Source organism: Crinia signifera, chromosome 6 (assembly GCF_055691185.1).
Source record: "Crinia signifera chromosome 6, ASM5569118v1, whole genome shotgun sequence".
Taxonomy (NCBI): domain Eukaryota; kingdom Metazoa; phylum Chordata; class Amphibia; order Anura; family Myobatrachidae; genus Crinia; species Crinia signifera.
Window position 1 is genome coordinate 19,784,918 of NC_139222.1, and position 26,130 is coordinate 19,811,047.

Sequence of the window (26,130 nt, forward strand, 5' to 3'; positions counted from 1 at the left end):
TATAACAGGACACTACAGGCTGCTCCCCCTGTATAATAACACCAGGGCAGCACAATATCATCACCTGCTGCCAGATACAGCAATATCTTCTCTCGGTTCCCGGTAACTTAATCACCGTGGCTGCTGGAAGTGAGAGGCCTCAGGTAAGGTCAGCAGCGCTGCCCCAGCCATGGAAGGAACGTTTCCCTGGTAACACAGCTCCTCCCACTCTACCCCACACAGGAAATACACTCTGGTTACAGCCGCCGGGGAGTCTGGGAGTACAAACCACAACAAAATGTCCGCCGCTGTATGAGGACTCTGGGACATCACTGCCGGACTGCTAGAAGCGGTAACTGCCCCTAGGAGAATGCAAAGAGAGAGTTATGTGATGTGAGGTCACCGGTAGCTGATAGATTCCATGCAGTATATACGACTAGTAAGGCTCCACATAACCACTGTTCCTTGTGTGAGGGAGCGGTGGCCATTTTCCCGAAGACCAATCCCCGAGTTCAGTGCCTGGCGGCTGCAGCATCTCGGCTCCCTGCTAGGGCAGCGCTGCTGACCTTACCGGAGGCCTCTCACTTCCAGCAGCCACGGTGATTAAGTTACGGGGACCGAGAGAAGACATTGCTGTATCTGGCAGCAGTTCATGGTATTGTGCTGCCCTGGTGTTATTATACAGGGGGAGCAGCTTGCTTGTGGTGTCCTATTATACAGGGGGAGCAGCCTGTGGTGTCCTGTTATACAGGTGAGCATCCTGTGGTGTCTTGTTGTACAGGGGGAGCAGCCTGCGGCATCCCGTTATAGGGGGAGCGGCCTGCGGCATCCTGCTATACAAGGGGAGCAGCCTGTGGTGTCCTGTTATACAGGGGGAGCGGCCTGTGGTGACCTGTTATACAGGGGGAGCGGCCTATGGTGACCTGTTATACAGGGGGAGCTTCCTGTGGTGTCCTCCTGTTATACAGGGGGAGTGGCTTGCAATGTACTATTATAGGGGGGAGCTGCCTGCAGCATCCTGTTATAAGGGGGGAGCGGCCTGTGGTGTCGTCCTGTTATACAGCGGAGCGGCCTGTGGTGTCCTGTTATACGGGGAGCGTTCTGCAGCATCCTGTTATACAGGGGGAGCGGCCTGCGGCGGCCTGTTATACGAGGGGGAACGGCCCGCGGCTTTTCTGTTATAAAGGGGGAGTAGCATCTTGTGTTTCTCTTTCAATGGTCCTGGTGACACAGCTCACATTGGGATGTAGGAGGATCCGCATGAGCCAGGCACCTACATACCTCCCAACAGTCCCAATTTTAGCGGGACAGTCCCGATTACCAGGGCCTGTCCCGCTGTCCCTCCCGCGGCCGGCAGTGTCCGCGGTGAGGGGGGCTGTTGGGAGTCCCTCCATGTCGGCTGCACAGCGTCTATTCCCGCGGCCAGGGGGCTGGGGGTATGGCTAGAGGCTCACAGAGCCTCTGGGTCATGCCCCCATAGTGTCAAAATGGGGGGCGCGGCCTCATGGAAGAGCTGCGGTATAGGCCACACCCCGACATTAGGCCACGCCCACGAAAAACCCGCACATCTGCGGCGCGCATCAGCTGTGTCCCACGTCCTAGAGCTTCGAAGTTGGGAGGTATGAACCTATGCTAAATCTTTTAGAGAGATAGGCTCCTCCCATTGCATCCCAGAATTCTCAGTTTGTTTTAGGTGCCCACCTAGAGTGGGTGCTATGCTGAAGGGGCTGCTGCGCAGCTGAATATTTAGAGATATATATAGGTGTTTTTTATTTTATTAATTTTACACTTAGTTAGGTAGGACACTGTGTGAGGATTCTATTAGAATCCTCACACTGCCAGCGCTGCAGGGGCTGACAGAACTGCGTCCTGTCAGCTCCCTGTGCACAGAGGAGACACTGGGCGGTATTCAATGAGGCAGAATCGCCAAGTTTTATGGCGATTCTGTGTTTTTTTCATGTGTGCCGGCGATTTTTTGAGCTGTATAAGCGAATCACCCTATTCAACGTCTTCTATTCGCCGATGACGACCGGTGAATGAAGCACCAATCGCCAAATGTTATTCTCTACAAATCGCCGTTTTTTGTGTATAGGGATTTTCATGGGGATTCGCCGGTAGTCGACGGGAATCGCCAAAAGTGTATTCAATGAGAAGTTGGCGATTCTTATTTCTTGTGTCATATCGCCGTTCCTCACCGAGTGTCCCTCGTCATCTTTTTGTGGTGAACTTTTATCGGAACCTGTGAAATAATTGGTTTTAAGTGTTCAATTTAACTCTGCAAGTGTAATATAATATTATTTGCTGCCCTTGTGTGATGTGATGGTCGTAGAAGTGCTATACAAATATATATTTAATTTTTCCTCGTATTTTTTTTTTCTCCCACAAAGCAATGTTCTTACCCATGGTGCACCTCACTTACCCATGATTCTCCTCCCCACCTCACTCCTTCGTTTGGCGTTTGCGGAGATTACACAGCTTTTGCAGTCTGCTGTATAGGAATCGTTTTTTCAGGGTAATTTGCATTTTTCTTGCATTTCACTGCAATTTCTTACAGTACTGAAGCTGTTTAGGGAAACGCCGGATTGGCTGAGAATCGCCGTTGGGGGCGGCGATTCTCAGCCACGTTGAATAGGGTGACACAGCTAGTCCCGGCGACTCCCTACGCTTGGCGAATCGACGTAAAAAAACGGTGAATGGCTGGCGAATGTAAAATCTGAATCACTGTGACCAACGATTCAGGTCATTGAATACCGCCCACTGTCTGGTCTCTCTGTGCAGCGCTATCCGTCTCTTTTTAAGAGGCTGCCTGGGCCCCGGGGTGTCCCTGAACCGGCTTCACGCAGGTGAGGATCATGGGGGATGGGCGCTCCGTTATGGCAGCGGCCATTTTACAAGAGGCTTACAAGCTGAGGTCTTTATTGAAAAAGATAGCAGCTTGTTACAGGGCCTGCAGGCGATTCCAAGTGATCCCCATTCAGAGGGGAGACACTAGGAATAGAAGAATCGGCAAATGGAAGCGGCTATAGGGGGTAATTTGGCACCAAAATCCACAGACCCCGCTGTAACAGGGACAGATGGGCTCTTCCCTCACTCTGCTTGGCGCCGTTTTGGAAGACGCTGCTGTGGAGCTGAAGCGCTGTTTCTGGCTGAGTTAGAGATTCTACTGGGCATCACTACCCCCTGCATTCTGGAGGAAGCATCCGGAGCTACAGACAGATAAGTACTGCAATACATTGTCTCCGTATTTTACGCCTGTCATTTTGCACTGTGTGAATTTTTATCAGGACAGAGCAACAGTCTGTAGCTTTGGGGGAGGGAGCCATTTACACATTGAGGGCGTGCAGTGTTTGTGCACTTCAAATTACGCCTGAACAGATGACTCAAGGGGATTTGTGCCCTGCTTGCGCAGCTATGAGACCCATGGGTAATGTAACTCAGAGGGTAGAGCAGACAGAGCCTGCGTGGGCCAGTGCCTTAGGCAGGTTGGTTTTCTGCAGGTAATGCAGGATACAGCTAAAGGCATCAACAGATTTATCGCACTTCTTGATAAGTATGACAATGATTCTGAAGGGACTACTAAACCGTCTTATTCATTTCCTCCTGTACCGGTAGATTCGGGTGAGGAGGGGGAGCACAGCACTGGGAGCAGGGTGAAAATAATGATGATGTATCGGTCCCCGGTGTGGAGGACTTAATATTGGTGGTGAAACAAGCTTTAAGCTTGTCTGATGAGGACAAAACTCCTTTTAAAGGGGTGTTTAAAAGGCAGCGCAGGGAGGCTGTTACTTTCCCATCAGATGAAGATCTACAGGACCCTTTGGAAGGGATTTGGAAAATGCCTGATAAAAGACTCCAGATGCCTAAAAGGTTTTTAAGTCTTTACCCTATGCCTAAGGAGCATGTTAATCTCTGGGAGAAGGTTCCTTTGGTGGATGCACCGGTAGCCAGACTATCCAAAGCTACAGTGCTCCCTGTACAAGGGGGTGCTGCATTTAAGGACCCCGTGGAAAAGAAGCTTGAAGGGAACCTTAAAGCTATTTTTGAGGGGGTGGGATTTACTCTCAGACCTCTTGTCGCTTCGGCATGGGTGTCAAAAGCCATGATTGTATGGGCTAGCAATTTGTGTATAATGGTGCACTCAGACCCAGGGATATTAATGCTGGCAGAAAAGTTAAAGGCGGCAGCTGAATATGTCCTGGAAGTTGAGGAAGAAGCTCTTAAAATGCCTTTAACCCCTTCCCGACATTTGACGTACATTTACGTCATGGCCGGGAGGTACTTCCCGACACATGGCATAAATGTACGTCATGAGTTTAAACTGTCACTGCGTCTCGAGACGCAGTGACAGAGGGACGATGTCTGCTGTCCCTGACAGCAGACATGTCCCTGCATGCCCAGGGGGGGCTGCGATGTCGCCCCCCCGTCGGCGATCGCTGTGATTGGCTGTTCAGTGTGAACAGCCATTCACAGCGTTTTCCTGTGTTACCAGCGAATCGGACGCTCGGTAACACAGGTGTCAATCACCGCCGGGCGTCAGGGGGCATGAGGGGGTCATCGGTGACGATGACACCTCACCCCACCCTCACCCCACCTGCCCCCAAGGCTGTGATTGGTCCGTGGGACCCACGGACCAATCACAGCCAAGGCGCGACATTTAAACTGACGGTGACTGCGCTGCAGACGCCATTCCGGTCTGGAATAGCGTGCAGAACGGTCACCGTGCCTGCCTGCCGTGAATACCGACCTGATCCTTGCTAATACTTACCTGATCCTTGCAAATACCTTACCTGATCACCTTATCACTGCTTGTAGCGTGCTGGACGCTTCCTGGATCTGACTTCCTGAGACTTCCTGCTGCTGCTGCTGCAGTGTGATAGAGAGATAGAGAGATAGAGAGAGAGATAGAGAGAGATAGAGAGATAGTGACAGAGAGAGCTATATTTTGTGTCTGCTACCCCCCCTTTTTGGGGGTGCAGGGGTTTTCTATATATATATAACTGTCAGTGCTGCTGCTGCAGTGTCATACAGTGATAGATAGTGATAGATAGTGAGAGGTAGAGAGATAGAGAGATTTGTGTCTGCTACCCCCCCTTTTTGGGGGTGCAGGGGTTTTATTTTATATATATAACTGTCAGTGCTGCTGCTGCAGTGTCATAGAGTGATAGATAGTGATAGATAGTGAGAGATAGAGAGATAGAGAGAGATAGTGACAGAGAGTGATAGAGAGTGTATATTTTGTGTCTGCTACCCCCCCTTTTTGGGGGTGCAGTTTTTTTTTATACATATAACTGTCAGTGCTGCTGCTGCAGTGTCCTAGAGTGATAGATAGTGAGAGATAGTGAGAGATAGAGAGAGATAGTGACAGAGAGTGATAGAGAGTGTATATTTTGTGTCTGCTACCCCCCCTTTTGTGCTGATCAGTATATCTGTGCTGATCAGCAACTTTTTGGGGGCGCAGAGGTTTTTTTTTTATATATATACCTGTCAGTTGCTGCCAGTTGCACTGTCAGTTGCACCAAAGGTTGTGCACCTGCTGTCCCTCACTGGTAATCAGTGTCGCATCACTGATCACCTTTTTTTTTTTTTTGTGAGTGCTGTGGGGTCTTTTTTTAATTTTTTTTTTACACACACTGATTTTGTGGGTGTCCTGTGGCCACTGTGCGCCGATCAGTGACGTACATCACTGATCAGCTTTTTCGGCACAGGGTTGATCAATTTTTTTTTTTTTTTGATCAGATTCCTGTTGCCTTTGAGCGCTGTTCAGTGACAGACGTTACTGACCAACATCTGTGCTCAATTTTTGGCGCAGGACCTTTTTTTTTTTTTTTTAACCCCTTCAATTTTTTATTTTTAACCCCTTCATTTTTTTTTTTTTTATTGGTATAAAGTATTTTTTTTTTTCTGCACCACATACACACTACATACCCCCCGGATTGAAATAAAGTTTGTACCCCCCCCTACACTATACACGTGTTGAAACATTTCACTACCAGTAACACAAAAATAAAAATGGCATCCCAAATGTCCTCCCAAATGTCCTCCCAAATGTCCTCCCAGTCATCCAGGAGAATGTATTCAGTGGAGGAGGCATATGCCATGCTTGCCTCTGACTCTGACACAGGCAGTGATGCAAGCGGGGAATTTGAAGGATTCGTCTTAAGCTCCTCTTCCTCCTCTGGTGATGAGGGACCCCCTCAAAGACGCCCCCGTAGATCAGCTGAGATTCCCCCCCCAATAATTGATCTAGTATGGACCCCACCACCAGACAATTTTGAGCCCCAGGTTCCTGAGTTTTTGGCCATGCCAGGAATCCAATTTGATTCCACAGGTCTCAGAGAAATTGACTTTTTCAAATTATTTTTCTCTGATGATTTTATAAATTTAATGGTGGACCAAACTAATTTATATGCCCAGCAGTTTATTGCTCAAAACCCCACGTCATCATTTGCTAGGTGGACCCCTGTAGATGCAGTAGAGATGATGACGTTTTGGGGTCTGGTGTTTCATATGGGCATAGTAAAAAAGCCAGAAATTAGGCAATATTGGAGTACAGATGTTCTGTACAGTACTCCATTTTACCGTATGGCCATGCCCCGGACTCGATTTGAGACAATTCTTAAATTTATACATTACACCGATAATGCACAGTGCCCACCCAGAGATGATCCCACCTTTGACCGGCTATTCAAAGTCAGGCCGGTCATTGATCATTTCAGTGCCAAATTTGAAGAGGTGTACATCCCTGAAAAATTTATTTGTATCGACGAGTCCCTTATACATTTTAAAGGAAGGGTTAAATTCCGCCAGTACCTTCCCAGTAAGAGGGCAAGGTATGGCATAAAAATGTATAAACTGTGTGAAAGCACCTCAGGGTACACCCACAGGTTTAGGGTTTATGAAGGGAAGGATTCAAGAATTCAACCGCCAGAATGCCCCCCCTCCCTCGTAGGTGTTAGTGGGAAAATTGTCTGGGATTTAGTGCACCCCTTCCTGGATAAAGGTTATCACCTCTATGTGGATAACTTTTACACTAGCATCCCCCTGTTTAAGGCCCTTGGTTCAAGAGGTACAGCAGCTTGCGGTACTGTGCGCAAGAACCAAAGAGGCCTCCCAAAAACGCACATTGCCCAAGTAATGAGAAGGGGTGAAAGCAGGGGAATATGCAACGAAAATATGTTGTTGGTCAAATATAAGGACAAGAGGGATGTCCTTATACTGACAACAATTCACGGAGACAGTACCACCTCCGTCCCTGTACGAGGTACCAGTACCCACACCTCCAAACCTAATTGTATCCTGGATTACAATAGGTACATGGGCGGAGTGGATCTTTCAGATCAGGTACTGAAGCCGTACAGTGCCCTGCGGAAAACAAAAATCTGGTACAAGAAGGTGGCCGTGTATATCATCCAGATGGCACTGTATAACGCTTACGTGCTATTCCGTTCTACCGGCCAGAGGGGGACATTTATGCACTTTCAAGAGGAAGTCATAAAGGGCCTAATATTTGGGAACCAGCAGGCAGAGGGCCCCAGTACTTCTAGTACTGGCCCCCGTATTGTACCAGGGCAGCATTTTCCTGATGAAATCCCCTCCACTGGAAAAAAGGGCAGGACACAAAAAAGGTGCAAAGTTTGCTATAAAAAGGGAATAAGAAAGCAAACTATTTTCCAGTGTGACACTTGCCCCGACAAACCCGGCCTATGTATAAAGGAGTGTTTTAAAATATACCACACATCTATGGAATATTAGGTTCATAATTTCACCGTGCTTCGGGGGTCTTGCTAATGCCACATAGCACCCACCATTCATTCCACCAGAATCTGAGCCGCAAAATCCAAAAATCACTCCTTCCCTTCTGAGTCCTGCCATGCACCCAACTGGTATTTTTTGGTCACATGTGAGGCATTGCCGTACTCGGGAGAAATTGGGGCACAGATTTTGGGGTGCTTTGTCTCCTTCATTCCTTGTGAAAATGAAAAATTTTGAGCCAGAACTGCATTTTTGTGTAAAAAAATGTAATTTTTCATGTTCACTGCCCAGTTTTATCACAATTGGTGAAACCCCTGGGGGTTTGAAATGTACACTATACCCCTAGATGAATTCCCTGAGGGGTGTAGTTTGCAAAATGGGGTCACTTGTGGGGGGGTTCCACTGTATTGGTGCTTTGGGGGTCTTGCTAATGCGACATAGCACCCACCATCATTCCACCAGAATTTGTGCTGCAAAATCCAAATATCACTCCTTCCCTTCTGAGTCCTGCCACTTTTTGGTCACACATGAGGCATTGCCGTACTCGGGAGAAATTGGGGCACAGATTTTGGGGTGCTTTGTCTCCTTCATTCCTTCTGAAAATGAAAAATTTTGAGCCAGAACTGCATTTTTGTGTAAAAAAATGTAATTTTTCATTTTCACTGCCCACTTGTATCAAAATTGGTGAAACCCCTGGGGGTTTGAAATGTACACTATACCCCTAGATGAATTCCCTGAGGGGTGTAGTTTGCAAAATGGGGTGACTTGTGGGGGGGTTCCACTGTATTGGTGCAACATAGCACCCACCATTCATTCCACCAGAATCTGTGCTGCAAAATCCAAAAATCACTCCTTCCCTTCTGAGTCCTGCCATGCACCCAACTGGTATTTTTTGGTCACATGTGAGGCATTGCCGTACTCGGGAGAAATTGGGGCACAGATTTTGGGGTGCTTTTTCTCCTTCATACCTTCTGAAAATGAAAAATTTTGAGCCAGAACTGCATTTTTGTGTAAAAAATGTAATTTTTCATGTTCACTGCCCACTTGTATCAAAATTGGTGAAACCCCTGGGGGTTTGAAATGTACACTATACCCCTAGATGAATTCCCTGAGGGGTGTAGTTTGCAAAATGGGGTCACTTGTGGGGGGGTTCCACTGTATTGGTGCTTGGGGGGTCTTGCTAATGCGACATAGCACCCACCAAAATTCCACCAGAATCTGAGCTGCAAAATCCAAAAATCACTCCTTCCCTTTTGAGTCCTGCCATGCACCCAACTGGTATTTTTTGGTCACATGTGAGGCATTGCCGTACTCGGGAGAAATTGGGGCACAGATTTTGGGGTGCTTTTTCTCCTTCATACCTTCTGAAAATGAAAAATGTTGAGCCAGAACTGCATTTTTGTGTAAAAAATGTAATTTTTCATGTTCACTGCCCACTTGTATCAAAATTGGTGAAACCCCTGGGGGTTTGAAATGTACACTATACCCCTAGATGAATTCCCTGAGGGGTGTAGTTTGCAAAATGGGGTGACTTGTGGGGGGGTTCCACTGTATTGGTGCTTGGGGGGTCTTGCTAATGCGACATAGCACCCACCAAAATTCCACCAGAATCTGAGCTGCAAAATCCAAAAATCACTCCTTCCCTTCTGAGTCCTGCCATGCACCCAAATGGTATTTTTTGGTCACATGTGAGGCATTGCCGTACTCGGGAGAAATTGGGGCACAGATTTTGGGGTGCTTTGTCTCCTTCATACCTTCTGAAAATGAAAAATTTTGAGCCAGAACTGCATTTTTGTGTAAAAAATGTAATTTTTCATTTTCACTGCCCACTTGTATCAAAATTGGTGAAACCCCTGGGGGTTTGAAATGTACACTATACCCCTAGATGAATTCCCTGAGGGGTGTACTTTGCAAAATGGGGTGACTTGTGGGGGGGTTCCACTGTATTGGTGCAACATAGCACCCACCATTCATTCCACCAAAATCTGTGCTGCAAAATCCAAAAATCACTCCTTCCGTTCTGAGTCCTGCCATGCACCCAACTGGTATTTTTTGGTCACATGTGAGGCATTTCCGTACTCGGGAGAAATTGGGGCACAGATTTTGGGGTGCTTTTTCTCCTTCATACCTTCTGAAAATGAAAAATTTTGAGCCAGAACTGCATTTTTGTGTAAAAAAATGTAATTTTTCATTTTCACTGCCCACTTGTATCAAAATTGGTGAAACCCCTGGGGGTTTGAAATGTACACTATACCCCTAGATGAATTCCCTGAGGGGTGTAGTTTTCAAAATGGGGTGACTTGTGGGGGGGTTCCACTGTATTGGTGCTTGGGGGGTCTTGCTAATGCGACATAGCACCCACCAAAATTCCACCAGAATCTGAGCTGCAAAATCCAAAAATCACTCCTTCCGTTCTGAGTCCTGCCATGCACCCAACTGGTATTTTTTGGTCACATGTGAGGCATTGCCGTACTCGGGAGAAATTGGGGCACAGATTTTGGGGTGCTTTTTCTCCTTCATACCTTCTTAAAATGAAAAATTTCGAGCCAGAACTGCATTTTTGTGTAAAAAATGTAATTTTTCATTTTCACTGCCCACTTGTATCAAAATTGGTGAAACCCCTGGGGGTTTGAAATGTACACTATACCCCTAGATGAATTCCCTGAGGGGTGTAGTTTTCAAAATGGGGTGACTTGTGGGGGGGTTCCACTGTATTGGTGCTTGGGGGGTCTTGCTAATGCGACATAGCACCCACCAAAATTCCACCAGAATCTGAGCCGCAAAATCCAAAAATCACTCCTTCCGTTCTGAGTCCTGCCATGCACCCAAATGGTATTTTTTGGTCACATGTGAGGCATTTCCGTACTCGGGAGAAATTGGGGCACATATTTTGGGGTGCTTTTTCTCCTTCATACCTTCTGAAAATGAAAAATTTTGAGCCAGAACTGCATTTTTGTGTAAAAAAATGTAATTTTTCATTTTCACTGCCCACTTGTATCAAAATTGGTGAAACCCCTGGGGGTTTGAAATGTACACTATACCCCTAGATGAATTCCCTGAGGGGTGTACTTTGCAAAATGGGGTGACTTGTGGGGGGGTTCCACTGTATTGGTGCAACATAGCACCCACCATTCATTCCACCAGAATCTGTGCTGCAAAATCCAAAAATCACTCCTTCCCTTCTGAGTCCTGCCATGCACCCAACTGGTATTTTTTGGTCACATGTGAGGCATTGCCGTACTCGGGAGAAATTGGGGCACAGATTTTGGGGTGCTTTTTCTCCTTCATACCTTCTGAAAATGAAAAATTTTGAGCCAGAACTGCATTTTTGTGTAAAAAAATGTAATTTTTCATTTTCACTGCCCACTTGTATCAAAATTGGTGAAACCCCTGGGGGTTTGAAATGTACACTATACCCCTAGATGAATTCCCTGAGGGGTGTAGTTTTCAAAATGGGGTGACTTGTGGGGGGGTTCCACTGTATTGGTGCTTTGGGGGTCTTGCTAATGCGACATAGCACCCACCAAAATTCCACCAGAATCTGAGCTGCAAAATCCAAAAATCACTCCTTCCGTTCTGAGTCCTGCCATGCACCCAACTGGTATTTTTTGGTCACATGTGAGGCATTGCCGTACTCGGGAGAAATTGGGGCACAGATTTTGGGGTGCTTTGTCTCCTTCATACCTTCTGAAAATGACAAATTTGGAGCCAGAACTGTATTTTTGTGTAAAAAAAATAATTTTTCATTTTCACTGCCCAGTTGTACCACAATTGGTGAAACCCCTGGGGGTTTGAAATGTACACTATACCCCTAGATGAATTCCCTGAGGGGTGTAGTTTGCAAAATGGGGTCACTTGTGGGGGGGTTCCTAACTTTTAGCATCTTATGGTGCCTAGAAACCTACATGGTGCCTAAAAAATAATCTCATAAAAAGGAGGCTCCAAAATCAAGTAGGTGCTCCTTCTATTATGAAGCCTGTGGTTTGGTCACCGTGCACACTAGGGCCACATATAGGATATTTATGAAAACAAAAGAATTGGGGGAATCAATTTTCAGTCACATTTCTCTAGTAAAATGTACTGTGTTCCTTAGAAAAATGTATTAAAATTGCAAATCTGCAAAAAAAAAGAAATTTTGAAATTTCACCTACACTTTGTTTTAATTCCTGTGAAACACCTAAAGGGTTAACAAACTTCCAAAATGCTGTTTTGAATACTGTGAGGGGTGCAGTTTTTGAAATGGCATCATTTATGGGGGTGTCTCACATACAAGTCCCTCAAAGTCACATCAGAACTGAACTGGTCCCTAAAAAAATCAGTGTTTGAAATTTTCTTGAAAATTTGAGAATTTGCTATTCATATTGTAAGCCTCCTAGTGTCCCAAAAAATTAAAAGGAAGTTGAAATAATGATGTCAACATAAAGTAGACATATGGTCTATGTTAGTTATTCACTATTTTGAGTGGTAAGATTATTTGTCTCACAAGCAGAAAATTTAACATTTTGCAAATCGCTAAATTTTCCATTTTTTCACGATATTTTGGTATTTTTCACAAAAAAACACAGACTGTATCGACCCAAATTTACCACTAATTTGAAGTACAATGTGTCACGAAAAAACAATCTCAAAATCACTGGGATAAGTAAAAGCAAAAAAAAGTTATCCCCACTTAAGTGAGACATGTCAGATTTGAAAAAAATGGCTCTGTCAGGAACGCAAAAACTAGCTCTGTCAGGAAGGGGTTAAAAGTGTCCGCTGTCTCTGTAAATGCCAGGAGAGTTCTGTGGCTTAAAGCATGGGAAGCGGATAATGAGTCTAAGAAGGCCTTAGAGGCCTTAGCCTTTAAAGGAAAACTGCTATTTGGCTCTGAACTGGAGGACATTATTAAGCAGGCTACAGGGGGGGGGGGGGGGAACTAAAGGACGACCTTTCGGTCGTCCTTTAGTCCCTCCCCTAGAGGAGGTGCGTCCTTTAGAGGACACTCTTACAGAGAGAAATTTCAAACAGGGAAAGGCCCCAAAATCCCACTTTGGTGCATTCAATAAGAAACAAAGCACCAAGGGTGAGGAAAAATACTCAGCATGACTACCTGGGGGTCGTCTCGGGTTTTGGGCCTTGTTAGAACAGGATCCTTGGGTCCTGGACATAGTTTCTCAAGGATACAAGATTCACCTCAGAGGCTTTCCACCAAGAAGGTTCTTACCCACACCACTACCAAAGGAGTCACGGCTCAGGACTGCTCTGTTTGGGGCGGCTCAGTCTCTTCTAGAAAAAGGAGTGGTGGTCCTGGTGCCGCGGGAGGAGAGAAAGAAGGGATTTTATTCTATTCTTTTCTTAGTACCCAAGCCAGACTGATCTTTCAGACCCATTCTAAATTTAAAGTCATTAAATCTCCACCTGTGGGTGGACCATTTCAAGATGGAGTCTCTGAGGTCAGTGCTACTGAGCCTAGACCAAGGAGAATTTTTGGCATCAACGGACATCCAGGACGCGTATTTGCACGTTCCCATTTGCAGAGAACATCAGTCTCTCCTACGCTCACAAAGATCATGTCTGTTATGGCAGCCGTTCTCAGATTGAAGGAAATTATAGCGATACCTTATTTGGACGACCTGTTGTTCAAAGCGGAATCGGCAGAGAAATGACAACAAGACGTCACAGAGGCTAATCTGTTTTTGCAGTGTCGTGGCCGGCTGCTGAATTTTCAAAAATTACCTTAATTCATACAATCAGATGCGATTCGACGCGATTTTCGGCAAAATCGCATCGAATTCGATGCGATTTTCCATAGGATTCAATGTTAACAAGATCCTGTTCATTTCCCCACTATCCAAGTGGGCATAGGGTTGATATTTATATAGCGTGGCGAGCGGACGCGGAAAACATTTTAAGTAATCCGCGGCCACTCGCCACGCTTCGGGCTCGCTGTGCTCGCCACGCTATATAAAATAAACTCTATGCCCACTTAGATAGTGGGGATATGAACAGGAACATGTTAACATTGAATCCTATGGAAAATCGCATCGCATGCGATTCGATGCGATTTTCCGACCCGATCTTAAAATCGGGCGCCCAGATACTACATAAGTACCCAAAAATCTCAGCTAGTACCATCACAAAGGATTCAGTTCTTGGGAGCTCTTCTGGACACGCATCTACATCGGGTATTTCTCCCAGAGTCAAAGGCCAGGGACATTTGTCAACTGGTGACATCGATCTTGGCGTTACTGGATCCATCAGTTTGGAGATGTCTGAAGTTGCTAGGCAAGATGGTGGCGACCTTCAAAACTCTCCAGTACACCAGGTTCCATTCCCAAACTTTTCAGTGGAACATTTTGACTTGTTGGTTGGGGAACCCAAAGACCATGAAATCAGAGTCTGTAAAACTGACCTTAGAAACCAGGTCCTCATTAAAATGGTGGACAGACGTGGACTCACTTCAGTGGGGTCGGTCTCTTCAGACTTGGGATTGGCTGTGGCATACTTGAATCATCAAGGGGGCACACGCAGCAGGATGGCAGTGCGGAAAGTGTCACAGATTCTGGTTTGTGCAGAACGGAATATTCCGGCCTTGTTGGCAGTGTTCATTCCAGGAGTTCGGAATGTGGAAGCGGACTTCTTGAGCAGTGAGGAACTTCTGGAAGGAGAATGGGCGCTGAATCAACAGGTGTTTCAGGAGATTGTGGCTCATTGGTGACTACCGGATGTGGATTTAATGGCATCCAGGGACCCATTGGCGTCAGCAGTGGATGCGATGACGGTTCCTTGGACAGGGAAGCTGGCATACATCTTTCCACCTTTTCCAATGATTGCCAGGGTACTGAAGAGGATCATATCCCAAAGGATTGCTGTGATACTGATAGCGCCAGATTGGCCGAGGAGGTCTTGGTATTCTAGCATTCAGAGACTATCAGTCGAGTCATGGCGTCTACCTCTAAGGCCAGACCTACTAAGTCAAGGTCCGTTTTTACATCAGGATTTAGCTCGACTAACTTTGATGGCCTGGCTATTGAAACTGCCATTTTAAAGAACAAAGGATTATCTGAAGCAGTGATAAGTACGATGATTAAGGCTAGGAAGTCGTTGTCTTCAGCTAATCATTACAGAGTCTGGAAGACTTATATTAGATGGTGTGAGTGTTAGAAGACTCACACTGCTAGATTCAAGCTAACTAAGTCACTTGAATTTCTTCAGGATGGTTTTTCTTCGAGTCTTCAGTTCGGCCTTATCCATTTTCTTTCAGAAAAAAGTGTCCATGATTCCGGAGGTACAAACCTTCCTTCAAGGGGTTACCAGGTTAAAAACTCCATAGAAACAACCTGTGGCAACGTGGGATTTATCTCTGGTGTTGGAAATTCTCCAAAAACCTCCTTTTGAAGCGTTAAGGCTGACCTAAAATTTCTAACTTGGAAATTTAGGGTGAAATGTAATAGGATGAGAGATTCAGAAAGTGAGAGATTTGGTAAGAAATCTCCAGGTTTTTTAAAGCGGCAATCATTGACACTTCAAAATCAAACTGGTTTTGCAGTGTAAATGATTGCCGCTTTAAAAAAACTGGAGATTTCTTACCAAATCTCTCACTTTCTGAATCTCTCATCCTATTAAATCTCACCCCTGGTCTTTTTGTTAGCTATTTCCTCTGCAAAGAGAGTTTCAGAGTTGGGAGCATTGTCTTGTAAGCCTCCTTTCCTGATTTTTCATGATGATAGGGCTGTACTGAAAACAGTACCTACATTTTTGCCAAAAGTGGTTTCTTCTTTTCATTTAAACCAGGATATTGTTCTTCCTGTGTTTCAACCCACTGAGGGTTCCAAGAAAAGGGACACATTGAGGAATTTGGATGTGGTTCGCGCTTTGCGCATTTAAGTGGACAGAGTTAAGGTTTTCCGTAAAACTGATAATTTACTGGTTTTGTACGATGTACAGAAAATAGGCTGGCCCGCTTAGATCAGTTATTGCTTTTGCATATACTAAGGTTGGTAGGCCTGTACCCGCGATTTTTAGACATTTTTGGGGGCGATTTCCAAATTCACACACCATTAAATTGGCAATTTCTATATTTTTCAATGGAAAAACATCTGGATGCGATTTGAGAAATCTCGACTTCTGAATGTGCGAATTCGTGGCAAAAAGTGCGATTTTTACAGCAATTCGCATCCCAGTTTTATATAAAAGTGCAAATTTGTCAGTTTTTTGCAAAAAAAATCCCCCCCCCCCCCCCCCAAAAAAAAATAATAATTTGCACCCTATTAAATGTCACCCATAGTGTGGATTGATGTATAGTGCCACTTGTGAGTACTAATTAGATATAAGAAGGATGAGAAAAGTAAGTAGTCTTAGGTCTGGCTGGAGGCAGGCTACCCAATGCATTTCGTCACACTAGACGAAACGCGTTGGGTACATTCCTTTTTTTTTATATGTTTTTTTTATATGTCCTTTTTTTTATATGTTGTTTTTGTCTGTAATGTCACATAATATAAACTTTTAGGACCTGCCGGTCAACACAAACTACCTAAGTATGGAACACTGTGACTAAATTTAGGATTAGATGCCCCTTTTCCTTGCTATGGAGTTTCCCTTGATTTCGATTTCCTAGAGGATATGGCCTGTTGATTTATTCACAGGTTTGCAATTGCACGAAGGTGACACTCTATGGTTTGTTAGGCTGATTTATATTCCTAATATATGCTGTCGGTGACCCGCTGTGTTTAGTCTGTGTTGCCATGGTAATGTGATGTTGTGAATACATTGAGACGCCACCTGATCACATGGGCGATGTGACATGGTCACGTTACATCGCTCACCTATATGATGAGCACATGAAAGCCGTGATGCGGTGATTTATTCAGTGCTCGAGATGGTCTACGGCTAGATCCATATAATGATTTCCGGTGGGTGTAAACTCTGTGTTGATGAAGTATACACGAGGCGCTCACAATATATCTAATTAACCATGTCCTTGTTTGGAGTTCCGGGGGGAGAGGTGTGATTGGCTGGCAGGTCTGGTTTCACAGGTGTTTGAGATACTTTCAGTCTATGCCATGGTTGGCTATATACTGGTCTGAGGTGCTCAGTGTGATAAGTCAGTCTTGGATGAAGGCTACATAGGCCGAAACGGGCTTGGCGACTGTCAATTGTCATTTGTTTGACTCAGGATGGGTGAGTATATGTGTGCCCTTAATGATCTGCATGTAAATTGAACTGCAACTCGGTCTGCTGCTGTTATCAATAATTTACATCTGGATCTATATGATTATCTACAAAGTGTCCCGGGGGGTTTGGGCGCGAATCGGGGTGCGGGAGGTGCCGTGAATCGCGGGAGGAGGGCGTGGATCGTGGGAGGGGGGTCTGCAAATCGCGGGAGGGGGCTCGGGAGGGGTGTGTGAATTGCGGGGGAGGGGTGTGTCGCGGGGGGTCGCGAATCGCGGGAGGTGCTGTGGGGGTCCGTGAATCGCAGGAGGGGGTCTGCAAATCGTGGGAGAGGGCGGGGGTCCGCAAATTCCGGGGGGGGGCAAATCGCAGGAGGGGGGGTGCCGTGAATCGCTGGAGTGGGCGGGGGTTTGGAAATCACGGAAGGGGGGCACGGCGAATCGCATGAGGGGGCGCGGAGGTGCTGCGAATCGCGGGAGGGAGGCGCGATGGGCCACAAATTGCGGGAAGGGGTCCGTGGGGGGTGCCATGAATAGTGGGAGGGGGCTTGGGTCTGCAAATCACGGGAGGGGGGGCGCCGTGAATCGCTGGATTGGGGTTGCGGGGGGTGCCGCGAATCGCGGGAGGGGGGGTCGCGGGGGTCCCGCGAATCGCGGGAGGGGGGTCACAGGGGGGGGGGTGCGGGAATATCAGCACACAAAGGGGTATGGTCCCACAAATGATACGTTTCACACCGTGCTTATTTTGCCTTGCGATGCGCGCTCCTGTGTTATACATATCGCAAGACAAAGTTGTATGTGCAGGCAGGTATTATTGTACTACATCGCGTCTAGTTCATATCACACCCTGTGTAGGGAATCGCATGTGATCTGTACGTTACATATTTATATTACATAGTGTAGTCTAGTTCAAGTCTTATGTAGTTCAAATAGCATAGCACACATCTCCCATGTGTGGGCACCATTACTTTTACCTTATGTGTTACATGTGTACTGTGTGGTGTAAATTGTAATTATTATATTTATTCCAGGACAACAGAGCGGTGAGGATGAGACACGTCACTGATTCCCTGAGGATGGACAAGGACCAGAGTCACATGACTGAGAGAATACTAAATCTCACACTGAAGATCATCTACCTGCTGACGGGGGAGGTGAGGGGATCTGCAAGTGTCACTGTGATGTCACTTATATCTATAGTAATAATACAGGGACGTGACTGGGGAGGTGAGGGTATCTGGGAGTGTCACTGTGACATCACTTATATCTATAGTAATAATACAGGGACGTGACTGGGGAGGTGAGGGGATCTGGGAGCGTCACTGTGACATTACTTATATCTATAGTAATAATACAGGGACGTGACTGGGGAGGTGAGGGGATCTGGGTGCGTCACTGTGACATCACTTATATCTATAGTAATAATACAGGGACGTGACTGGGGAGGTGAGGGGATCTGGGAGTGTCACTGTAACATCACTTATATCTATAGTAATAATACAGGGAGGTGAGGGAATCTGGGAGCGTCACTGTGACATCACTTATATCTATAGTAATAAAACAGGGACGTGACTGGGGAGGTGAGGGGATCTGGGAGCGTCACAGTGACATCACATATCTATAGTAATAATACAGGGACATGACTGGGGAGGGGGAGGGGATTTGGTAGTGTCACTGTGACATCACAGTAATAAGAGAGGGTCAATACTAGTGCAGGTCCCGCTTACTGGCCCCCGCATTTGTGTCTTTGGACTGGAATTGGAGGAACTGCTCCCTAAATATCACAGAATATATGTCAATGCCCTTTTCACTCTGGCCCGTGTATGTATTGCTAGGACTTGGATGGGTCCTTCCCACCCATCACATGCTATGTGGGTGGCCTTGGTTAACACCACTATATCCCATGAACGTTTTATGTATACTAAAAGGAACTGCCTGGGGAAATACAATAAAATTTGGAGCCTATGGCAATCATCTGCCCTGTACTTGCAAGACCCATGCCAGTGATTCACTGAGGCCCACTGCACTTACAGAGTTGATAAGCCCTTGTCTGTGTTTAAAGCTCGGTTGAGGCCCTCTGAGACCTTGTCTCCTCCTTCCCCCTGATACCATTGTACACACCACCTGTGATAACCGTTGATCAATGTCATAATGCAAATGTATATGTCCAAACACAACAACTATGCCTTATCCTTTTCCCAACTTGGAATAATGTAACACACAAGTAATGTTTAAGTTTAATATCTTTATTATTTTCTTTTTATTTTGTTAGTTATGTAAATGTATTATATGTAATTTGAAAAACTCAATAAAAAAACACTTGATTCAAAAAAAAAAAAAAGAGAGGGTCAATACTGGGAGTGTATGCAGTGATAGTATATTTTTCCAATACACAGGGTTACACTTTAGTAAAGAAGAGATCCAGTGAGCATGATACATCCGGTAGCTGTCCCTGTGTGTCAGGAGGACTGAGCAGGACCCAAAGCCCTATAACTGTGCCTCCACCTCACTCACTGATACATGGGAGAGACAATGAGCAGAAGATCCTGAAACTCTCCAACAAGATCATTGAGCTGCTGACTGGAGAGGTGACTGCTGGGAATGGGACAATATACAGTAACACCGGGGGATGTGCCCGGAGAGGTGACTGCTGGGAATGGGACATTATACAGTAACACCGGGGGATGGGCCCGGAGAGGTGACTGCTGGGAATGGGACATTATACAGTAACACCGGGGGATGTGACCTTAGAGGTGACTGCTGGGAATGGGACATTATACAGTAACACCGGGGGATGTGCCCGGAGAGGTGACTGCTGGGAATGGGACATTATACAGTAACACCGGGGGATGTGTCCGGAGAGGTGACTGCTGGGAATGGGGCATTATACAGTAACACCGGGGGATGTTTCTGGGTGATGACTGTATTACTGTGTGTGTCAGGTTCCTATAAGGTGTCAGGATGTCGCTGTATATCTCTCCATGGAGGAGAGGGAGTATATAGAGGAACACAAGGGTCTGTACAAGGACGTAATGATGGAGAATCACCAGCCCCTCACATCACTGGGTAAGAAGAGACTTAAATTTATTGTACGTGATATTGTACACTTATCATCTGCTAATCACACATGTTTTCAATGTACTCAGTCACTGCGTGTCTCCTATAGATGGACCCAGTAACAGAGATACCCCAGAGAGATGTCCCCGTCCCCTGTATTCCCAGGATAATCACATATATACAATGTCCTCAGTCACTGTGTGTCTCCTACAGATGGGCCCAGTAACAGAGATACCCCAGAGAGATGTCCCCGTCCTCTGTATTCCCAGGATAATCACATATATACAATGTCCTCAGTCACTGTGTGTCTCCTACAGATGGGCCAGTAACAGAGATACCCCAGAGAGATGTCCCCGTCCTCTGTATTCCCAGGATAATCACATATATACAATGTACTCAGTCGCTGCGTGTCTCCTACAGATGGGCCCTGTAACAGAGATACCCCAGAGAGATGTCCCCGTCCTCTTTACTTCCAGCACTGTGCAGAGGAGACTCACATGACCCCACAGGAGGATCAGGTATGTAGGATTTAGGTTCTCCCCTATATAACAATGTGACTGTCACTATATGTATTGCAGCAGTTATGTATGTGTGTGTGTGTGTGTGTGTGTGTGTGTCTTATACACTGATATTCTACTGTATAATCTTCATGACATCAGACATTACTAATGTGGTATTTTTAGGTTCAGTGTGAAGATTTGTCTAATATTAAGGTAGAAGAAATAAAGGGAGAAGAAGATACGGATGTGACTGATATGAAGGCAGAAGGAGAAGAGTCTTATGTGACATATAAGGAAGAATATACAGTCACAGATGACACATATATGAGGGGGGATCAACAGTGTAAGAAGGAGGAAATCCCTACAGATACCAGCACAGGTGAGGAGTAATCACTTTTTACATATTTTCCTGCCAATACAGCTTTCTCTTCTCCTACACCCTCCTCTCTCATACCAAACTTATGAGGACAATGCAGCTGCCTAGTGGGGGAATCTGGAGCCATCAGCCCCTATTATACTCCTGCTCTCCCCCTCACATCATGTCACTGTGTGTTACCAGCCCAGAGATCTGACCAGTCTCCTCCCCACACTCTCTGGTGTGTCTCATACATCAGGAGCCATCTCCCCTATTTTATTCCTCGGGACACGTTAAGGGCCACAGGGCTAATGCTGGGTAGTGGAGTGTGAGAGAGAGCATTCCAGCACCTGAGAGATTAAACTTCTCCTGCCTCCCAGGCAGACCAGGCTCCTCCCCTCCCAGGGCCGTCTTTTCGTATGGGCTTAATGGGCACTTGCCCATGGGCCCCAGGTGTATAAGGGCCCTATATTTTGAAAATCGGCCCTGGGGAACAGGAGATATCCAACTTCAAAGCAGCAGTCCACATCCGACCTGTTAATTGCAATTCCCAGTCAAATTTCTCAGGTTTTCTCTAACTTAGAGTTTTACTGAGAGTATATTCCAAAAGCTGGGACTCTCCCCTTTCTGCCGACACTAGCGGCTTGTCTCAATCATGCCCAGAACCTGCTGTTGCAGCCTGACGCAGGGGACCGCTGAGCTGCACTAGCAAGCAGACGGCTAATATGCCACCCACTCCTGCTGGACCACCAGGGATAAAGGTATATGGGCAGCCATGCTGGTAGCGGGGCTGCCCGGCGCACACCGGATTCTCGCCATTTTACCGGCACTGCATGAGGTCCCTGGGGGCCATTTGCTAGCAGGGACAGTAGGTGGCACATCCCACAGTGATTCCTGCCACCGATCCTTCCTTCCTGCCTGCAGCACGTGTGGAGGGACACGGAGAGCTTATCAGCCACCCGATGATCCACTCCTTCACTGCCAGAGAGCCTGGGCCAGTCCTCCCTGTACCTCTCCTCCGAGGACACGGGTTACAGAGTTTATGCTCCAGTCAGCCATAGCTGCTTAAGGAGCTGAGTGCCATTTTTCCTTGCATTGTATTCCTTGTATGCTTGCTGTGTATTGTGTACTGCTGTAACACTATCACTGCCTGTCAGAAGTATATTGTGTTAGCTGTGCCTTGTTAAGCTGCCTGTTTATTTCAAGCCTGAAAATGTCTTCTAGGGGTAAACCCAGTAAGACTGGCCCCAGCATTGATGTCTTGTACATCCTGTAATGCTGGCCTATGACGCGCAGGTGGCACCCGGCCTGGGCCACGTCCCTTACTCTAGTAGATAAGCTCTCATCTGCATTGCCCCAGCAGCCTGTGATGCCATCCTCATCCCTGGCTGGATTGCCCCCTCCCCCTGCATTGGAGCCACCTTGGATGAGCTCCTTATCTGCCTCCAGATAAAGAGCTCCAGAAATCCTTACAGGGTCGGCCTGATATGCGCAGAGCTCCAGTCAGGGAAACCCTTTCATTCCTACCCTTCCTTCAGTATGACACGGACACGGAGTGGGAGGATGAGCAGGATGATGAGGAGGGGGAACTTATAGATGACAATGCTGATGTGGTGGATAGCCTCAGCCAAGGAGGACTCCCCATCATGCATTGATGTGGCGGCCTTAATCACAGCGGTAAAAGTGGCCCTACATCTACAGGACCCTGCCAACCTCCCCAATCCTCCATCCTATTTTCAAACGTCCTAAGCGGACTCTAGCCTTATTTCCCAATTTTAAAGACTTGGAAGATACCCTCTCGAAAGCCTGGGAGATACCAAATAGAAAATATGCACTACCTAGACTGTTTGCCTCCCTTTACCACCTTCCTCCGGAGGATAGAGTCCACTGGAAAACGGCCCCCAGGTTAGATGTACTTGTCGTTAATCTAGTGCGATTCTCTATGCTACCCATTCCAACTGCATCCCTCAAAGACCCAGCAGATTGGAAGTTTTAAAATTTCCTAAAAGTAATTTACACCACTTCTGGTGCAGTGGCTAGACCTGCCCTGGCATCAGCCTGGGTAGCAATGGCCATGGTGGAATGGGCAACTATCCTCGCGGCTGCCGAGGGCGGGTATGCAGGTAACCTGTAACTACTATTAAAATGATAAATTGGCCACACTCTACTTAGGGGAGGCAGCACTTGATGCAGCTACCCTAACCTCCCATGTGTCTGCATCGGCTGTTGCAGCACGTCGGTCCCTGTGGCTGCGCTCTTGGAAGGCGAACCCTGATTTTAAGAAATCCTTAGAAGCGCTTTCCTTTGAGGGTTCCCTCTTGTTTGGGTCAGAACTGGATTAAATAGTGGCTACGGTATCAGCTTCCAAAGCAGCTTTTCTACCGTCCACCTCTACACCACATCCCCCTGTTGCCTTCCAGTCCTTTCACTTCCAGGGCAGAGGTAGGGGACTCAGCATGACGGGGTGGCCCTCCACCTGGGGGATCCCAGGGTGGGAGGCAGCCTGTTGCGGTTTTCATACGTCTGGCTGGAATCCACAATGACACATGGACGACGCATCGTCCACTAAACTCGTTCTTTTCCACAAGTTCTCCATGGGACTTAGAAAAGCTCAGGGCTCTGAAACAAGCCATCCAGAAGCTCCTACTGTCCATCGTCATAGCTCCGGTCCCTTCATTTCAGCGAGGCTTTGATCTCTACGCCAGCCTCTTCCTGGTCCGGAAGCCCAACTGGTCATACTGTCCCATTCTCAAGTTAAAACGGTTTAACAAGTTTGTTTGAGCCCCAAAGTTCACAATGGAGACACTGCGATCCATAGTCCTGGCCTTACAACCAGGGGACTAAATGGCGTCCCTGGACATCCAGGATGCATACCTGCATATCCCCATCAGGCCAGAACATCAACAGTTTCTGCAATTTTGCACTACAGGACCATCATATTCAATTTCAAGTTCTGCCCTTCCGCTTGTCAACTGCACTTCGGGTGTTTATTAAGGTCATGGAAGTGATGGGCAGTAGACTTCTCAACCAGGTGGGTTGTCCATTCATGCCTGCATGATGGACATGTTCGATGGTATCGACCTTCGACATGGCGGAATATGCCCAATTCCACTCGTGCTCTACAACTAGAAATCCTCACAAAGTGGCCAGGATCCTACACCATTTGGTCACAGATAAAAGCCTTTTCACCGGCTGTATGCCTCTCAGGTTCTGGTGTAGGAGCAACCAGGAAACAAACAGCAGGGAGACCATTTTGGATTTACCAGTGGACTCTCCTCACATAGGATGTGGAAACACAACAAAGGGCCTTATTCTAGTTCACTCTTTCTGCCAAAATCCTTCTTAGATGGACAAAACCATGTGCACTGCAGATGGGGCAGATGTAACCTGTGCAGAGAGAATTAGATTTGGGTGGGGTTTTACTTCAAAGTGAGGTCTATATTGCAGTGTAAAAATAAAGCAGTCAGTATTCACCCTGCACAGAAACAAAATAACTCACCCAAATCTAATTCTCTCTGCACATTTTACATCTGCCCCCCTGCAGTGCACATGGTTTTGTCCATCTAAGAAGGATTTTGGAAGAAAGAGTGAACTAGAATAAGGCCCAAAGTGACTTAAATTAACTGGAAAGGTGGAAAATGCAGTTTAATGTTGAAAATGTGCAGTAATTTATTATGGGAATGAAAATGAACAAGCTACTTATAGGCTAAATTGAGTTATTAAAGGGAATTCTGCTGTAGAGAAGGACTTGGGGGTCATCATAGATGAAAAATTAGGTGCAGCAGAAAAAGCAAAATAAACCGGACACTGGCACGCATTAAAAGGGGAATGGATTCAAGCGATGCCAATGTGATAGTGCCTCTTTACAAGGTATTGGTGAGACCACACTTGGAATACTGTGTTCAGTTCTGGGCACCGCACCTTAAAAAGGACATAAATAAATTGGAACAGGTGCAGAGAAGGGCGACTAAGCTAGTAAAAGGTCTTGAATCACTAGAATACAAAGATAGGTTACCCAGGCTGAATATGTTTTCACTGGAGAAACGAAGGTTGAGAGGTGATATGATCAGTATGTTCAAATACAGGATTGGGAATCATATGGAACTGGGAGATGATTGGTCACTAACAGGCCTATACTTAGGATACGCGGGCATGTACTGAGGCTCGGGGAAAATAAGGGCCTTATTCTGGTTGGTGCGGTTCTGTCCGCGTGTGGACGGACGGCCGATGTTTGGTGTTTGCGCGTGTGCAGAGGCGTACCTGCGCATGTACGAACGTCGCGCACGTCCGAATACGGCGTTAATTTTGTACACTCCAAACGGGGAGGAGAGGGGCGTGAAGGGCTGTTTGGGCTCATTACCATATACTTACGCCCCGCGTTTCATGGGCGTTCCCATGAAAACACTGGGCGTACATATGGTAATGCGGCCATGACGCACATGTGGGGGGCGGACATATGACATAGCCGGATGCCAGCTGCCCGCCCATATCCCTGCTTTTGCACGGAGAAATGCCCAAGTGGTCTGGAGCACTCGTGCTGCCTGACCACTTGGTCCTGCATTCGATGGTCTGCGACCATCGAATGATGGCGGAGGTTCCCAGAGATGGAGGAGGTGTTCACATGAAAAATCCACTCGCGGTCCGTTCGGTCAGTGTCTTACCGCATTCGGACAGAGTGAGCGATCCGTACGGAAGGCGGGGCAAAGAACGCTCGGTTCCTGTCCGCAAATACGCATCCGACCGCACCAACCAGAATAAGGCCCTAAATTCTGTACTGAATTAAGAAGAGGATTCTTCACCATTAGAGCAGTAACATCCTGGAACTCATTGCCGGTGGGGTGATTACAGCAACTGCTGCTAATGAATTTTAATCAAACCTGGATGCATTTCCTTTTCAGGGTCCATGGGTCCCACAGGGGACATCGGGGTTGTAGGCGGATCCAGCGGGTCCGAGGCACCAATCAGCGAAGCTTTTAATGTTTTCCCAGGATGCCCGGGCCCTCTCCCCTACAGCCCCTCCTCCAGGCTCATCTAGCCAGTTTTTGTTTGGTGCCTGCAGGAAGCAGACGCACCTGTCATATCAGCGGGGGTTACCTCACTGAGGTAACCCCACAAAGCTATTTTTAATTTTTATTTTTACTTTTTAAATCTGCCGCCTCGCGGCTGAGGCTGCTCACCGCCGTCAGTCACTGACGGCGGAGCGAGCGGCCGCATCACCCTCCCGGCGCCGGCTCCATCCAATGACCTCATGTCACGGAGGACCTCAGCGGGGAAGACCGCGACGCCTAGCACCGCCGTCGGTTTCCCCCGGGCAGCGTGGCTAGAACAGAGGGCAGGT

The 26,130-nt window shown here is 46.9% G+C and overlaps 2 protein-coding genes across 9 annotated transcripts in view; one reads left to right on the forward strand and one right to left on the reverse strand.

Annotated features, from left to right (window-relative positions):
- The window catches only part of LOC146010039 (uncharacterized), a 136,500-nt gene that overhangs the window by 36,255 nt on the left and 74,115 nt on the right, over window positions 1-26,130 (reverse strand). The window lies entirely within an intron of this gene.
- Window positions 230-26,130, forward strand: part of LOC146010050 (uncharacterized) — a 43,334-nt gene continuing 17,433 nt past the window's right edge. The window contains exons 1-6 of one of the 4 annotated variants that reach the window (XM_083150890.1): window positions 230-331; window positions 17,912-18,034; window positions 19,277-19,468; window positions 19,823-19,946; window positions 20,358-20,455; window positions 20,621-20,816. In XM_083150890.1, the coding sequence (XP_083007016.1) occupies window positions 17,930-18,034; window positions 19,277-19,468; window positions 19,823-19,946; window positions 20,358-20,455; window positions 20,621-20,816 (715 nt within the window). In that variant the 5' untranslated portion in view covers window positions 230-331; window positions 17,912-17,929. The other 3 variants (XM_083150888.1, XM_083150889.1, XM_083150891.1) reach the window with 3 other exon arrangements.